The sequence below is a fragment of the Drosophila teissieri genome, chromosome 2L (assembly GCF_016746235.2).
Source record: "Drosophila teissieri strain GT53w chromosome 2L, Prin_Dtei_1.1, whole genome shotgun sequence".
Taxonomy (NCBI): Eukaryota; Metazoa; Arthropoda; class Insecta; order Diptera; family Drosophilidae; genus Drosophila; species Drosophila teissieri.
This window is the reverse complement of record NC_053029.1, coordinates 6,412,556-6,430,459: the sequence shown is the minus strand read 5'-3', so window position 1 is coordinate 6,430,459 and position 17,904 is coordinate 6,412,556. Positions and strand designations below refer to the sequence as shown.

The window sequence follows — 17,904 nt, the reverse complement described above, 5'->3', positions numbered from 1 at the left end:
ACACTAACGAGGCCGACAGCTCCACTCATTTATTGCGTCACATTATTTAATACCCGAAAACTATTCCCGAGCGGACGGAGAAACGGAGAAACGGAGCAGCGGAGAAACGAGTCCGGAAAATGCCGTGCGAAAATGGGTTTTTCTTGAAAATGCCGGTGCTGTGGTTTCGCTTTACGGAAAATTGTTGCATACTTTGCAAGCGGAGCCCAGGATACACGGCGCGTTATGGTCAAGTCAACAGAGGAAAAGCGCCCGTTGAGGGAAACCCTGAACCCGAGCGGCAAAACCAGCAACATCTGGAGCAAGTTTTATTTAGGCAAGAGCCACTAAAAAATGCCATAAAAGGTCGGCGGCTATCGCATAACTGCAGCACACGACGTTAGTGCCCCCCGGCATACCTGGCTTTTTCCCCACTGTTTCCTCACTCTTTCCCCACCTTTTCCCCGCCAAACGACTAAGTGGCAGAAGTTGCATTTACACACGGTCACTAACTGGGTCTGCTACCCTGCCACCACCTTATGTGCTTATGTGCCGAGCAGCAACAACCAGCAAACTGAACCGAGCCATGTATTCGCAACACATCCGGAGATGAAGATACACAGATACAATTACGAGTAACTGGATCCGCCTCGGTGGAAACTAGTCGGGTTGTGGAAGAGTTCTGCTCGTTATTCCTAATCCTCGGGGAGTTAAATACTATATGTTAAGTGGGTCAAATTGGGTATCCAGAACTGCTTGGTTATGCTGCATGGAATTTCCCATGTTCACTTAAGTATTTACCAAATACCAAATTAAGTAATAACGATTCCTCTTTCTGAGAACAAGTAATGGAAATGAAATAAACAATTTTTTTAATTCTCCCGGCAAAATATTTAAGCTCCTTACCTACAAAGTTATGTTTCCTGAAAATATTGCACAAATGTAAGTTCAAAATAAAACAGATTTCTGCTCGTCGTAAGGCAGACATATGTGCAAACTACGGGTTTCAGCCGCAAAACAGTAGGAATTTCAAGTGAAATTCTTTAATAACTAGATGTAGCAAATTCTGAGCCTGGTCAGTGTTTCTGGTCATATTATTCCTAGTTATAATACTTGTATATGGGATTGTAAAAACCAAACAAAACAACTTGGGAACTATTTAGGATACGTTTAATTTGAATGACTGAAAGCCGCATGCATTTGAATTCTATTTCCATTAAGCAATCTCAAAGGCAGTCATTACAACCGAACTTGGAGCATTTTCCTGAGCATTTTCTAGCTCGGTTCAATGTCAATCTATCGACTAGGCTTCTCTTTCCCCACTTAAGTAGGTGGAAACAAGCTATTAAAGGCAGCCGGCGCTCATTTGAGGCTAAAAATTAATTTGTTAAAGGATTGCCCCTCAGTTCTTTGACTGCCTCAACACTTCGAGCTTACCAAAATATTTTACCAACTGAGCAGAGAAGAAAGGAGAAAAAATTTTAATTAAAAACTCGACGATGCTCGCTTGTTTCCGCTGCCAGTCGCTAGACGAGGCGTCATTGTTTTGGCAAGGGTTTTTTGGGGTTTTGGTTGGTGGAGAAAGGAGAAAGTTGGGGGAGAGAGAAAGGGGGAAGAGTCGTCTTTATGACAATCGTAAAAAATAATTTTTAGTAGCTTACGAGCTGTTCGCTGAAAGAATTGTTGACTTGGCATTTTAATTGCATGAAGTGCCATTAAAAGCGCCGAGCGAAGGAATTGGAAATTAAATGAAAAATAAATAGGGAGACAACCGACAACCGACACCCCGTAAGCATCTCACACACTTGTTGAGGCATATTGAAAACGCAAATATTTTACAAGCCCGGTTCATTTCAGTTCTGCAGGTGAAGTGAAGGACACAATGCGGCAGAGATACAGATATGTACATACATACACACATATGTGGGTGCCACTGAACTCCCCAACCCCGAAATGCTGTTGAGCAACCCTTCCCTGGTTGGCGACTATTAAATGGGCTTTGATGGGGCGCATATGTTGGATAGGTTTTTCCGGTGGAAAAACAAAATTTAAGCAGCTTATGTTTGGTCCTCAAAGCAAAAGTTATGTTGCCAAGGGGATACCAGGAGAACTTTCGAGTGCCCCAGCTGCCTTCCGTTGGAAACCCTAGCCCGCTTCTAGGCGCAAACTTTAAGTCCTCTCCTGCATAAATTCCACAAATCTCAGACTTATTAGAAGTCCTTAGGCGGAACAACAACGAAAGCAAATGAACCCGAGCAGCCGAAAGAAATGAATTCGATGCAAAGTCTGGAGATGAAACCCCAGAATGGTTTGACGCAGATAAGTACTGCTTAATAAAAATATACTTTCCCCATTTATGCTCAACATTCAGTAATATGAAATGGCTTTCTTTAAGAACTGGGAACTTGGATTAATTTCATAAGTGGCACAGCCAATCTTACTGGTAATACAATTATGGTTATACCCTTCTACATAAAAAGTAAAGTCTTTGTGATATCTTAGTGCAAAAGGAATTTATCCTTGACCTGCCAGAAAGATAATCATTTGCAGAGCTTAAGTCTTGTGGTAAGTCCTGCTCCCAAGGATTCCGCAGCTGCAAAAGAGAAGGCAAACATTTCAAAATGTGTCTTGGCCTGATTTTGTGCTTAGCATTTTTGATGGATTTTGCTCTGTTTATATTTAGTTAGTTAATTAAATGTACTTGCATACACCATAGCCTTTTAGTGATTCAATGCATGTTATGGCCGAAGTGTCGTACTTTTCCACCATATTCTCGGTCAACCTCCCCGCTCCCTCCGCTCTCCACAGCCGTAACCCACATTAGAAGGATGGAAGGCATCGCATACATGTATGTATGTAGGTGTACATCTCCCTCTTGCAGAGAATAATGGCTTTTGTGTTATGCTTTTATGATGGAAGTGAAAACAAAGGGGACTGCGGGGGGGCGTGTGGAAGGTGTCCTCAACCCTTGCACGTCACAAATTGCAAACGTAATGGAGGCCAACTACAAGAGCAGCAAACATATTGTCGTTTGCCTGTGTATCTGTGTGTGGCTGTGTGTGTCGCTGTATGTGTATCGATTTTCTTTTTGGCCATAAAACGCTAATGGCCGACTCCTCGTCGATCCAAGCATCCCCCGGCTGGGGCCCCCTGGCTTTCCCGGCCGCTTTTCCCGTTTCCACGGAAGCCACTGTCGCCATTTTACTTTTCATATTTTCCATTGAACTTTAAGCCGACATCTTCTTTTGTGCTGCTTGTTGTTGCCTCGGAGCCTGAGGCTATATTGTCATCTTTTCCGTGGTAGCCGCTCTGCGTGTTTGCCATTTTTTCCTCCGCTTTTCCTAAGCCTTCGCCCTGCAATTTCCACTTGACACAATGGCACACAAAATGCAAAACTCCCCCCTCCCCCCACCCAACCATTTTCCACGACCACCTCACCACTTTTGAAGTGTTGTCTGCCGACTCCTAAAGCGTTCCCGACTTGCATTTGTTATTGTGTGCTTTTTCTCGCATTTTCTTTTGCCTTTCCCATTGCATTTTCCTCCTTCGGCGGCGAAGAAGAGTTGTCCTCTGCACGTCATTTTCCATTTTCCGCCCATTTACTTGGCCGGCTTTTTGGCAGCTGTTTTCCAGCATTGCAAGTCAGCTTTGGCCGAATCCCTTGCCGCTCTGCCTTGTTTTCCTGCCGCTTTCCTAAGCCATTATTGTCGGTCGCTCGCAATTGTTGCCACAAAGCCGCCACCCACTTTCTTCAGCTTTCTTCTGTTCGAGGCTGCAACCGGCCAACAACTACCAAAGTGGCTCATTACACAGCCCACAATGTGCCATCCTTTGGTCATTGTCGCCTGTGCGGTTATGACATTTGCCTAAAATGCGCCTGACTGCGTTTAATTGTCTATGCACATAGTGCAGCACTAAGGGTATTTTCGCAAACGAATTGTTGTCGCAGCACAATCACTTCTCTGCTGATGGCATAGTTTGCCCATAGATAATTCAATTACTCACACGTAACTGCACTGCTTCAAAAGCATGCTTTGTGCTTCTGCCTGTAAAGCGAACTCGGTGCTGCAGAAGCATCAATAAGTGCGCTTGAAGTGTTAGAACTGCCAGTTGCTGCTAGAAGTTCCGAATAACTCGATGTTACTGAACTCAATTGCCTCTCTGAAGTCGTGTCAATGAAATCGTAATGTTCTGTATCACTAACTAGATACATAATCTGTCTGATCTTTAGCATCTTTCTTCTCCCTCAGAAGTACATACATATAGATCTAATCACATTATTGTTACTCCACCGCAGATGTGTTCCTCGTCCACCTCCATGTACAAACTTAATTGGCGACCAGCGAAACCTGTGATCTCTGAGGCAGCAAATTGAGTGCTGCGCATGCGTAACCAGCAAAGGAGGCTGGTTAGAGGCAAATAGCCAGGCCAAATAGCCATGCAGTATTTGCCCCCGGTAATTGAAAGGCAAACAGAAGCTGCAGACTGCGTAAGCACGACTCCCAGTCTTCCGGGCGATCCGTTGGACAACTCAATACCAGTCTTCCAGTCCTCTGGACTTGGTTGTTTACCCTGCCTAGGCGCTCTTAGCTCTTCGACCTGCGATGTGTTGGCAGAAGATTTCACTCCACCAATATGTACTGCAACATCACTGCAGCGAAACTAAGTGATCCGTCGCAGTCAGGTCCGTCGCAGTCAGTTAAAAGGGGCAGAGGGCGTGGCTCTCCCACACAGCTACAGCTTCTTGTCTATTTTTGTTTGGTCAACAGAATTGTTTGAGTCTCGGGTGCCGCAACCGAATGGTTACTTTACAAATACCTATTTAAACAGCTGCAGACGCGGAACCGTTCCGACCAACTTTCGTTTGCTCGTTCATCGGAGCACACATTTTTATTGGAAAGCGGCTTTAATGGACAAAGCCGGAAAAGTGTGGAAAATTGCTATTGTAAGAAATGTGAGTGGTTCTCCAAGGTGCGGTAAGTAAGAACAATTCAATTGTAGTTCTCTCAAAATAAGAAATAAAATGCAACTAGACGCTAAATAGTAACTTTCCTAATAGTAATGTGAACTGATTTCCAAACCTATTTCTGATGAAGATTATTTCACTTATTATATACTGTTTCACTTTAAATGTGCGTGTCAAAAGCAAACGTTTTTATAAAAAAAGCGGCGTCAATTCCCGATAAATTCCATAGGAAGGACACTTTGAATGGCGAGAATCCACAATGGAGAATCGGTTAATTGGACTCGTGACTGGCACGCTGTCTTCTCTAGCACACAGCCTAGTGTACTCCGCCCAGATGCACGCACACCAGCAATCAATTCAATCGGGCGGACATTAAGCAGCCAGTGTTGCCCATGGAATGGCAATGGAATGAGGCGAAAAACCAAATCAAACATTAATGCAATAAAATGGAAAACGCGTTAACAGCAATTGCTTCAGTGGCCAACTCTGGCAGCCGGCAGCCGGCTGCCAGCACATCGCAATCAGTGCCTAGTCCACGCAGGAGCTGAACGTTGGGGGATTGGATTGGGAACTGGGATTGGGGCTGGCAATGGGAATGGCAGTGGAAATGGGGCCTGAAAGCAAGCTGCGCCGAGAGCCGAAAGCGAAAATCAATGCCACTGACAGGCAAAACCCCACAAAAGCGCCTAAGTGAGCGACAGGACGACCGCCGTCGAGTGAGCAACAATGGAAGGTGAATTTGATAAGTGGGTGGCTGGCCCACGGGGCGTATGCGTGTTTGCGGGGTGTGTGGGTGTGTGGGTACACCCATTTGTTGCGACCCAGCTACATAACTGACTTTCGCACACGGCCAGCAGCAGCGTCTAATGCGACAATTAGGGCGGTGGTTTCGGGGGGGGCGTTTGTGGCAGCGGCACAAAGGATGGGAGCTGAAAGGTGTATCCCATTTGGGGTGGCAGCCTTCGTTCGTTACAGTCGAAATACCATAACTCAGATCTGGATCTTCCTTTTCTTTGCCATTAAACCACTGGAATCTATAGCATTTTAAAGCAGCCTAGTTTCTACACCAAAATAAATAGGAACTAAATAATTTAGTGAACAAACTCAAGGCTTAGAAGTGCTAGTTGGCACCTAACATCGCCCATTGCCAAACTATTCTACAAATTGACAGTTACAAGGAAGTCCTAAAATGGAATATCCCGAAGTTAAAGTATTTATTTCTTTAACAGAATAAGAACATTACATTAACAAACATTTTGGGCGAGTGTGATGTGCTGCGATGGTATTCCGTTCCTCGCCATTAGTTTATCGAATGCCGGAATGTTTTGCCACATTGTTTTGCTTCGGCTGTCGGCAGATCCAATCATCATCCCCCGTAGCCCCCAATTCCACTGGCAGTCCCAAGTCCCACCGATGCCCGGAATCCCTTAATGTGTTAATGTGCTTTTTATGTTACAAATGAGTCAATTTTTATGATTTAAGGCCTGTGCTTGCTCCTTTTGCCTCATCGAATTCGAGTTTTGATAACGGTTTGGCATTTCTGTACATCGTTGAGCATCGTTCTCAATCACTGCCTCGAGTAGCAGAAAGTTTCTCTGCCCTACATATTTCATTAGAAATAAATTGCTTATTGAATTATTTATATCATTTTATTCAATTTCCCCACCGCCGCACATAATGTCAAAGCAACCGTGGCATTTGATGAGGATACTTAAATTGATACTCTTAAGGGGCGATTTCAATTCCTTCTCCCTAAGCATTTTAAATGTTATTACATACAACGTGTATAGGTAACATTAAATGCTTTAATTTTTTAAGTATTATAATGGCCCGTTTTCCTTGTAATTGGGGGCTTGACCCTCCCCACCCCAACCCCCTCCGTCCACTTTCCTTCAATTGCTTCAATTATCCTCTGCCGACCTCGGCGCAGGAGCTCTCCATGTTCTACGGATATTCAAGCGATAGAATGTATTAAAGTGTAGCCCACATTCAGGCGATGGAAATGGTGCCTCGAAATTCGAACTTCGAATCGCCTGTCAAAAATATATGTCCAAAATTTATGCCGAGCACATACACATACATATGCATGTGCATACGCACGCAAGTGGCTGATGCGTGATAATGTGAGGGGGATGGGGGGGAGGAGTCCAGTGGAGGGGCGTCGCATATTTTCATGGAAAGACATTCATCAAAATTCACGCATGGCCTTTCCATGCATACCCAAATACGGCGAGTGCCGCACATTGTCATTTCCCAGCCGTGAAAGTGAAAAAATAGTGCCAGATATTGGCGAGTATAGGCACATACACACATACACAACCGCTGGCGAGGGAAAGTAAAACTAAATTAGGCAAAGAGTTTTCGGTCACGAGAGGCTCATAAAGAACGGCGATGGCATAATTTGCACACTGCCTTAGTTTTGCCTTAGTTTCGCCTTTGTTTCTCGAATTGGAGCTCAAATGTAGGCTACCAAGGTAATAAGTTTCATCGACTCCTGTGGTTCTCCCAAGTGGCCGAAATGCACGATATAAATCTTGTCGAAACGGAACTTAAAGACCAACTTTGGCCGCTTGAATGTGGAAAACAAAGTTTTTCATTTATCACATTTATACAGGAAAGTGAATTTCCCTGCATTTCTGTCCCTCCCTTCCCCCTTCCCCCATCACCCATCACCCTTTCTCGCTGGTTTTGTGTCTCATGTGGAGCCACCTTTTCCATTTGTAATAAAATTCATATGACTTTGGCGCATGTTAACCAAAAACCCAACTCCAAGACGGTCGTGGGCATCATTAGGCTCGGGCACGCACACACTTATGCACCGCGAAAAACGGGGTCTCAAAACTACAAAATTAATTGTAAATTTCTGTTGGTTTATAACTTACAAGACTTGTAAGGACCATTCATATATTAATTGCACTTGAGTATGTAATTTATTTTGAAGCATTGGCCAATGATAAGCTTTTCTCGCGGTGTAGTTACTCCAATCGCACGGCAATTTCTTCCCAGCAGAGGGCGCCACATGCAAAACGCCATGTGTGACATTTTTACTACCAAACATTTGTTTTGCGCACCGGAGCTGCTGCCCCCATTGCCCGTACAAAGTACATACCTCCATATACATATGTGCACAGGGTTGTAAGGGGCGGGCATATGGGAAATATGGGTTGGGGGTCGGGGGTTGGGGTTTGGGAAAATGAAAATAAAGGGGGAGCGGTTGGGGCAGTCAACACGTACCAGGGCACCGTGGTCGCCTGCCTGTCGTTTGCCTGTCGCTGGCCGCTTTTCTGTTGACTTTGCATAATTTTATTGCTTTTCTTTTATTTTTATGCGAGGTCTCCTTTTTCCCACTCAGCTCCCCCTCCACACCACACCCCTCCCACCACCCATAAGCCGTGCCCGCAGGCGACATTGACATTATAATCAATATTTCTGTTACTCCACTCATACACTTATACACTCATACACTGTTTGTTTGCCCATGGATCAGTTGTAGCGTTTGCTTAAATTTTATGGCTGCGCTGTCTGTAACTGTCGTTGGGGAGATGCCGCATCCTCATCCTCTGCCGTTCCCATTTTTGATTTCATATACATATTCTATTCGGAGTATCAGCTATGCTTTATTAAAATTTTTATTCATACTACTATTACAAAAAGATCTGACAGCCCTGCTTCAAAGTGTAGGAATACAGATGGTATTGTCTTAATCAGGACCATTCGCAATGGGGTATACTAGATTCGTTTAATTGTATGTAACAAGTAGATTCAGTGCTACGAAGTACGTATGCCCATACCTCCTGTCCGTCCGTATGAGCCTTAAAGTCTCGGGAACTAAGCGATATAATGATGAATACTATATTTATTGAATAAATGTAGAACCAAGCGCTTCATCCAAGCGTCTCATAAGTACTTTTATGTACATATGAATTTGTATACTTGCTATCCATGTCCGTTTGTCCGTCCGTATAAACTTTGAAACTTTAAGCGCTAGAAAGTTGAGACTAAAAGCAGATCTTTAACTGTATAATATTAAATTTATACGCAATCAACAACCGATTTCTATTAGAAATAGAACTCTTTTACGGAAAGACAAACCGAAAACTAAAAGATCTCTTTAAGGCACTTCTTTCCCCAATTATTTATCCAAAAGTTATCGTTAATGGCCTGTTTTGTTTTCGAGATTCGTTTGCCTTGCTGAGTTCGACTTTGTCAATATTCCGTGGTTCTTTGTCTTGTGTTCTCATTCTGAAGATGATTTTAGTGCTCGTAAAAATGTTTACAGAGATGCTGGAAGAGTTTATTGCACAGCACGGCATTATGAATTTGATGGCTGGGATCTCTGCTGTGTACGTGGTCAGCCCTTGACTTTCTAAATAATTACCAGGATATTTTTACCTCTGTCAAGCATCAGCGGATAAAGATAAATCAGGAGCGCACTTTCCCACTCTTTATGGCGGGCAAATAAATGTCAGCGAAATATAATGTGGCCATAAGTTGTATCATTATTCTCGATGTGGATGTAAATTTTCTGCACATGTTTCTGTTCGACTTGTTGTTGTAGTTGTTGTTGTTCTTGCTGCTGCTGTTGTATTTTAATTTATGTCATTGTGTGTTTGGTGTTTCTGTTGTGTTTTTTTTTTGTTTTGTGTGTGTCACAAACGACATAAAGGCATTTAAACACGCCATTAAATAATTCATAATAATAATGTTCATGTACACGCAGGAAACGAGAGAATGTCTTATGTGTATGTACATACATATATGTACATATACGTATTTTACAAACCCACAGGCACACTCATATTCGTCATATTATGAGTCAAATTTAATGCATGTTTATCATTTTCAGTCAGCATCAGAGACACGTGTGTGCCATGATATAGGGGCCAGTGTTTTAAGTACGGAATGGAGAGTTTGTTCGATAGATGGAGGAGCTTACCTGGCATGCTGGGGACCCACATTTCCCATATCATGAGCCGAGCTGGCCGTTATTTGAAAGTCGGCGATGGCGCCAGACTCCATGCCCAGGGCCTGTTTGCAGGTTCCTGTGGAGGAGAAACGAGAGCTGGTCAAGTGAGGTAACGAAAAGATGAGATGGGAAATCAAAGAGAAATTAAAGAACGAGATATTCAATCAAGAAAGACAATGCAGTGGAATTTCGTAATTGGAAAACAAATCAAGAGACCTTTCCCCATGCGTAAATTAATTGGCCGAATGCCGCGGACAAAGCTCGGGAAATTGGAAGCGATACTGTGCGCTCCTATCATTTCAGCAACTCAATTTTCACTCGCCATCAATCTGTGAGTGGGAATGAAAAGCGCAATTATCATCACCGCTCCAAGAATGATGGGGCTCCGGCCCCCAAGGGACCGCGATGGGGTCATGAATAGGTCGTTGAGACATCGCAGACAACATCATCATCCCCTCGGCTCGTTGTTGCTGCAAGTTGTTGCTGCTTCCACAAAATATCGAGAATATTATCATTCTGTGAATAATTAGACGCAATCAGTCAGTGCTTAAGCACCATAAGTCAAAGCTGAGCACCGCCCCGGCGCACCAGACAAGGGTTAGGCCCATTCCCATACCCATTCCCATTCCCAGTTCCATTCCCACTGCCACTCATCCACTCCCACCGAGAAGCTGCTTTGGAGGCGGTCAAACGCGCCATCTGCAGATATGGATATGGATATGGATACCCATGCTCGCAGTGACCCTTTTCGTAGTTTCTTCTCGAGGGCCATGGAAGACCTCAAGACAACGAGGGCTGTTCAGATAGTTTCCCAACTGCTTGTGCGTTAAAAATTCCATTAGAATTAGAATAATATACCGACACTTGGTAGCTGATTAAATATTTTTCTGATTATTTAGCAAAAGTCTAAGTTTTTTCTTCATTCCAAATAAAAGCAATCTAAATTAGCAACTGCTTAGAATGATTGATACGCAAATAAACTTTATGCACAGCACTTTTGACTGAAAAACTCAATTATTCGGCAACATGATGGGTTTTACAAATAGCAAAACGATTTTGCGCCACACTTGTGGATAAACAAAATTATTTCAGTATCGCAGCGAGTGAAGTCAACAAATATTCATCCGTTTCGCTCGCATTGCCCTCGTAATGTTTACTTGCATAAACAATATTTATGCGTTCAAAGCTTCCAGAGCATCGTTTTTCTGTTTAGCTGTTTACCCCTTTCATTCTGCAGTTCCGAAAACTCATTTAGTGAAAACGCAATAGCTTAATTATGCACAGACGGCTAAACTTGGCAGGAGATGCGGCAATCATTCAACTTCCACTACTTTGAACATCACTCAATATTAACATAAATGAATTATTTTCAATTATTGAAAAACATACAGACTTGTACACAACTGGAGAAATGCAGCAAAAGCGAGTGAAAACTGTGGCACTAAGTGCTTTGCCTAATTGATGGATGATACCGATTTGGATTCCAGCATATCCATTATAACAATGGACAACTCGCCAGTTTTTTTTGGAGTCTTTTTGGAGTCTCCGGAGGACGGATGATGGCCAGGGAAGTGGAAAAAGTATGCCAACTCAAAGGCGACGGCCTGGCAAATGCTTGGTGGCTTTGAGCATGTTATATTTGGCCGAATAAACAAAGGTGGCGAGACCCGGGAAAACATCTCCCTGGGAGGAAACTATTTTGCGAAACTTTGACGGCGAAATGCAGAACTGCAAAGTGAAAAGTAAACAAAGCCCCACGCACAGTGGTCCGCAGTCCGCAAACTATTGTTCAAAGTTTTCAATTTGGTGGCAACTGATCAAATCAGTCAACTGAGTACTATTCTATGAGTAAGTGTTTTAGAAAACTTAGATACGGGGTATCGGTTTTGTGATAAGAGAAACCAAGTCTCGGCACTCAAGCTATAAGCGACAAAAATTAAAATTAGTAACCAAAAATATGGAATTTGTATTAACTAAAAACGTAAAAATATTACAAATAATAAATATCCTTCTGAGAAACTCAGATCTACACAAAAATCACTTTAGTAAAGACTTTTTTTAGTTGCAAATTTATAGATAACCAATTGGTTAAATGTGAAAAAGCCTGAAAATATATTGCCTAGGTCCATCAAGAACAGGTATGTGGTCACTGTGCGGCGGAGGAACTCCAATTGTTGCTGCTGGAAAAGTTTTGAGCAGAATAAATTGCACAAAATTTAATTAACTGCACTTGAGTGCGCTGCCCGGCCGCTCCGCGCTGCTTCTGCTTCTTCCCTCTGTCGGCTGCAGTTACGCGTGTGTGCGATAATCATAATTCAAAGTTCCCTCTTTGGCTGGGCGGGCAAAACAACACAAACAAAGGGAAACACCGCGAAACTTTATGAAATTGAAAATTACACAATTTTACAGTTCAATGCAGGGCGAAAGGATCCTCCGGGGGGGTTGGGGGAGGAGCCAAAGGTCCTGATATGTGCTATATGTGCGGGACTAAGCCCTGAAAATTGCTGACAAACACAAGGGATACACTTTCAGCTGCAGCCGTTGGAAAATGCGAAAATGGAAAATCTAGCTGCAAACTGAGTTATGAAAGCATTTTCCGTGGGATCAAACCTGTCTGTTGAGCCTTAACCACTTCACTGGTTTTGAGTAACTCAACTATATGCAATGTTGATTTTGGCAAAGTGGCATTCTGCAATCGCATTGCAGGGTATTCGGCTGCCGCCACTCCAGTGGAATTGGAATTGCGAATGTTTGAGTAACATGCACACAAAGGCAGTGGGAAAAGTTTTTCTGGGCGGCCGAAACAGCGAGGAAATAGCGAGCAAAACGCGCCAGAAACGCGCTTAATGACGCGTATCTGCTGGCGCTCATAAACAACAAAAGCAACAGGGCGTGCTTTATGACCAGGTTTCTACCACCGCCCCCCCAGTTCTTACCGCCCCCTCATCCAATCCAAGTGGGCAAACAGAACTTTTGGCCACGGCCTGTTGAAGCTGAAAGTAAGCTGAAGCTGAAAGGGGGATTCAAGAACTGTGTAAACAAATTACGCACGTATTTTAATTGGCTTTCAATTGGGGACGACGCGCGGGAGTATCTTATGGATGCAATTAAAAAGTAGCTGACCACACAACTCGCTGCCGAATGAGCTGTGAAAAATGGCAGACCAAGTGACAACGCTATTATTCGCCAAATTAAACAAAACAAGAAAGAAAGCTTGAAACTTCTATACCCTTGGAAATATTTATATCCAATAAAAAGGATGTATATCCAATACAAAACACTTTATGCCCAAAAACAACGAAGCTATGCATTCTTTTCTACTATTTTCAAATTCATTTTCAGTCAGTTTCTATATGAGCTCTACTTTTATTTAATTCAAAAAGAAAGTATGAACACATTATGATTTAAAACAACGAAACTGTGATATCTTCTCCACAATTTTTCACTAATTATCTGACTGTTCCTATGGTTACATAACATATCCTTCCGATTTTATGTGCAGAATATGTGCCTGTTTTTCCATTTGTAAATTAATTCATTTGGAGCTAATTAAATTCGGATCGATCATCATTTAATATAGTTTTTCCAAGCGCCGCGAGTATCTTTTTTTTTGCGCACTCCTTTCCTACAGCTGCACTTTAATTTCCAGCCAGCAGCTGTGGTTAAGTGTCGTATTTACTTTTGATTACCATCGAAAGTCTCTGCTACCGGCACTTAAAATGGTGATTTTATGGTGCTGTGGAATCGCCTCCGAGCTCGGGCCAAATTACATGCATTGCCGTAGTTTCGCGTTCAATTTATTGTGCTGGCCACTGTTTCTGGCAACACAACATCTAATACCCATTCATATCAGGTTTTCTGCCCGAGTTTTTCCGCACCAGAGGAGACGGGGAAGGGAGTTGGGACGAGGTATTAACTTGTTCAAACGCAAGACACTTCGCTGTTACGAGCGAAGTAGTAGAAGGTAAAAGTGGGCCACGCTTCACATTTTGCAAATCGTTTGGAAATTGTATTCCAAATTTTATGACTAAAAGCATGGATTAGTGCTGTGGAGAAATGAAATGAAATTGCTGAGCTCATAAAGAAATATAATTCGATTTTTGTCAATGCTACAACTTGATCCAAATCATGTTTAACTTGAATCACTAAAAGTTAACTACACACTTTACATTTTAAATTCAAACTGCAGTAGTATAGTATAGTATTGCACTTCGTAGAACATTCCGAACTGTAAACATTTCCCAATCGAATCGGTGTGCATATCATTTAACTGGGCAGACACCACTTGACCTCCAAAATGCTAACTGTCGCACATTTATCATGTGCGATACACCCATGGGCATCCATCGGTGGATGGAGGGCTTGGGCATCCCGATCCATGGGCCAGTTTTCAACGCGCATTTCAAAACGATTTATACGACCATTTAAACGGTCTGGGCCTTAGCATTATCAATTTAAATACAGAGTAAAGCCGGCTCTGCCAAGTTGGTCGACCAAAGGGGACCAAAGTGGTTCGGAGTAATTTTTTATTCGCTCGCCGCCGAGCGATTCGAAAAACGTTTCAACGTGCCCACGGTCAAATGAAATATGGCAGTCACTTGTCGGTATTTACGTATCGCAAAGTATGTGTATTCAACAACAGACATATCTGTGGATACATTTATACAGATGCAGATACGGATACAGATAGATAAATTGGTAGCGGGGCGAACTGCAAGTTTAAACGACAAACATAAAATCCAAATCCAATTTTGCCATAATTACAAGCTAAATTTAAGTAAAAAGTTAACTGATTTCAGGTATGAATATTTTTGAGTGTGTGCTGCTGCCATCTGAATGCTGGGCCATATATATTGTTGCCGCCTTCCAAATGCTGAAAACAAGTTGACGGCTCACAGCAACCAGATAATTTGTTATGCTCGCCAGACGAGCAGCAAAAGAAAAAAACAAAGCCCCTTCCTCAGAGGAAGGGACCACACACGCACAGGTGAGCAGTGTATCTTGTATCTTGTATATATAGTATATAGTGGGGTCCACAACTCGGCCAATCAGCAATGGTAATAAGCAGCAACAGCCGCCGCCGAGGAGCAGTTGTGTCCGAGCGACCGAAGATGCAGTCATCTATCAAAAGAGCCGCCGTGGAGCTTCGATTTGGCATCCATCTCCATCTTCAGTTCCAGCTCCATCCCACTCCCATTCATCCCTGACCAAAGCCCCTCCTCTCCGGCTGATGACCAAACTCATGTTTATTAATGACGTCGCCGGGCTGGGAGTCTACGGATCAATGGCGCTTTGCGTAAATTTTCCGTAATTGGTTGTGGGCAAGTGGGTGGGTGCTGGGTCCCTGGTCTCCGGTCTCTGGTCTCCGGTTTCTGGCCGGACCACTTCCTTGGCCCAACAATTATTAGTTACGGTTTTGTGTTATTGGTAAATACTTGAGCAGCCGGCGCTGGCCAAGAACGTGGGGCGGCAGCTTTTGGCTGCGGGATCATGACCCTTTCCGTTTTGCGGTTGATTGATTTCCATGCTGATTGCTAAATGCAAATGCAGATGTATCGTTGCTGCTGCACTTGGAATCCTGCACAACTCTCAACTCGGAATTCCCTGAATATACAATGCATTTGGATCGAGATCTGCTCAAATGTCCATGCAGCGCTGCCCATGCATGTGCCATGTGAAATTTGGTCACGAATTTCTTTCACTTTCGTAGCTGTCTTCGTTACGTGCTGAAAATACGCTTTAATATATTTCAACACACTTATGTGACTTATTTTTGTTGAAATGCGCAAATTGTATTTCATGGGAAATGCAAACATTTCTCATTGATAGTAACAGGTGAACTACAAATATGAGTTTTGCATGTGCATTTTTCCCTGTAAAATTTGCTATTTTCTAGGACCTCATTTATAGATATTCATCCACCAGTTTGCTCTTAATAAGGGTTTTAAGAATAAAAACACATATTTGGTATAATTAGTTAGAACCTGTAGGTGTTGACTATACTCACCGATTTGCAGTTCCGTCGGCAATCCACTGGATCCTGCGGCAGCTGGAGTTTCCGGCGTTCCGACTGCTGTGCCCGTTCCCGTTGCCGTTCCCATTGCAATTCCAAATCGGTTGGCCAATAAAATCAAAGTCAGTGTCAGCCAACATAAAGTTTTACTGTTATTAACACCATGACGCTTAATGCGGCAATAACTTTTTAAATAATTTGTTGCAGGGCGCCTCGAGTCGTGCCCCTCGACCCGTCGACCCTGCTCCTTCTCCTCGAGCTCCTCTGGCGCTCCAATTGTGGGCGACCATTCGTTTGGGATGTGATTCAGCCTGGCGCTCCGTGAATGAATTGAATTCAATTCTTGTAACTTTATTGCAGGCATTTTGATTCGTATTCCTCGTATTTTCTGCTTCTGTTCTTTCCTCGCGCGTTTCTCACACGTTGGCCATTCCGAAGTGACGACGGGTGCCCTCCGCATTTTTTATGTTCAGGCTCTGGAAGAGAAGATGGACAGCGGCTGGTATAGAAATTAAGGTAAATTCTAGAGCAGAATGGCTGGAATTGCGCAGCTTAATCGGCGGCACTTTAAGTATGCCAGCCATGCGAGGCCCCGGCCTCCCTAAATACATCATTGTCAGCAAATTAATGTGACGTGACCTTGCAAACTGTCGCGTTTTTGTCACATGACAGCAAAAGGAGGCGGCAGGATTTCCCGGGGCTGAGCCAGCACAAATTTATGTAAAACGTCAGACGCACTCAAGGGACCGAAACTCCCTACTCCCTGCTCCCTACTCCCAAACTCCCAAACTCCCCCAGCGGATACGCGTCCCTCGGCGAGATGCCAAAACGTGTCAAAATAAAAAAAACAAAAAACACAAACAGCGCGAAAAACTGAGCAAAAGTGGCGTACACAGCCGCCGAAGGAGCAGGAGTTTCTTAGGCGTCTGTGCCTCCTCGGTTCTTGCCCCGCATCGCGAGTAACTTCAACTTTAAAGTTGCAAAGGAGTTCAGTACAAGAAGGTTGTCTCAAGTATGAGATACCCCTTTTTGTTTAACATTCAACGACTTTAAACTGCTTTTATTGACTCCCCATTCCAATATTTTATACACCCTTTGCTTATCAGCAACTTCACTTAATCTATTTTATGGGTTTAACTACCAAAAATTAGTTTTAGCCACTACTTGTCCTTGTCCCCAAACTAAACTGCCGAATTTGCACTTAAGTGGGGAGCAACGCAACGCTGTGGGCAAACTTCTAGGTCTGGCAGTTTTAATTTTCTTAAACAGTCCCAAGGGGAAAAGATCAAAAGGCTCCATCAAACAGAAATAACATTTTTCACAGGCATTTCGCCGACGCAAAAATGCACTCGAGCAATTAATAAAATGTGAAATGAAAACGGCAGATGAAAAGTTGGGGGAGTTTCTGTGCCAGATGATGACAATGAGGGCGGGAGGTGGGGAGGTAGGGCGGCATGGAATGGGATGGAAAAACTGGCGCCCACACTTCCTTTCATATGCGAAATGAAAAATTTTACGCCAACTTGACAGTGGAAGTGGCAGCAAAGTTGCAAATGTGCCGCAATTCAGCTGCTGTTGTGCTGTTTGGCTGTTTGGCTGCTTCGCTGGTTTGGCTGTTGGTATCGCTGCTTTCTGGTTTTCGTCGCCAAAGTCGCCAAAAATAAAAGGCATACACTTTTTGTACCAACAATACCACTTGAGCACACAGCGAGTGGAGCTGCAGTAGTGCACTGCTCCTAGTCGCAGTCGCAGTCGCAGTCGTGGTCGTGCATAGTTTTTATGGCCACAGGGCGGCCTTTTAACGCCAACTTTGCAGCTCCACAGCTCCGCAGCTCTCCACAACTCCCGCTTTCCCCCACCCAGTGGCAGTGGGGCAAGCGTGGCAGCTGGTCGGAGATGTGGACTCCAGTTGGAGTTGCAAATGGTCTGGCCCGCGGTCTGGAAATTTCTGTTTTTTGCGCCCGGTAGCTGCTTGCCACA

General features: G+C 43.7%; 1 protein-coding gene across 1 annotated transcript in view; it reads right to left on the bottom strand.

The window, feature by feature from the left end:
- Positions 1 to 16,288, bottom strand: part of LOC122619172 (discoidin domain-containing receptor 2) — a 52,428-nt gene extending 36,140 nt beyond the window's left edge. The window contains exons 1-2 of the mRNA XM_043795930.1: positions 15,919 to 16,288; positions 9,882 to 9,987 (exon numbers count right to left, since the gene is read on the bottom strand). Of these exons, the coding sequence (XP_043651865.1) occupies positions 9,882 to 9,987; positions 15,919 to 16,288 (476 nt within the window). The remainder of the gene's footprint in view (positions 1 to 9,881; positions 9,988 to 15,918) is intronic.
- Between the last annotated feature and the right edge of the window lie 1,616 nt (positions 16,289 to 17,904).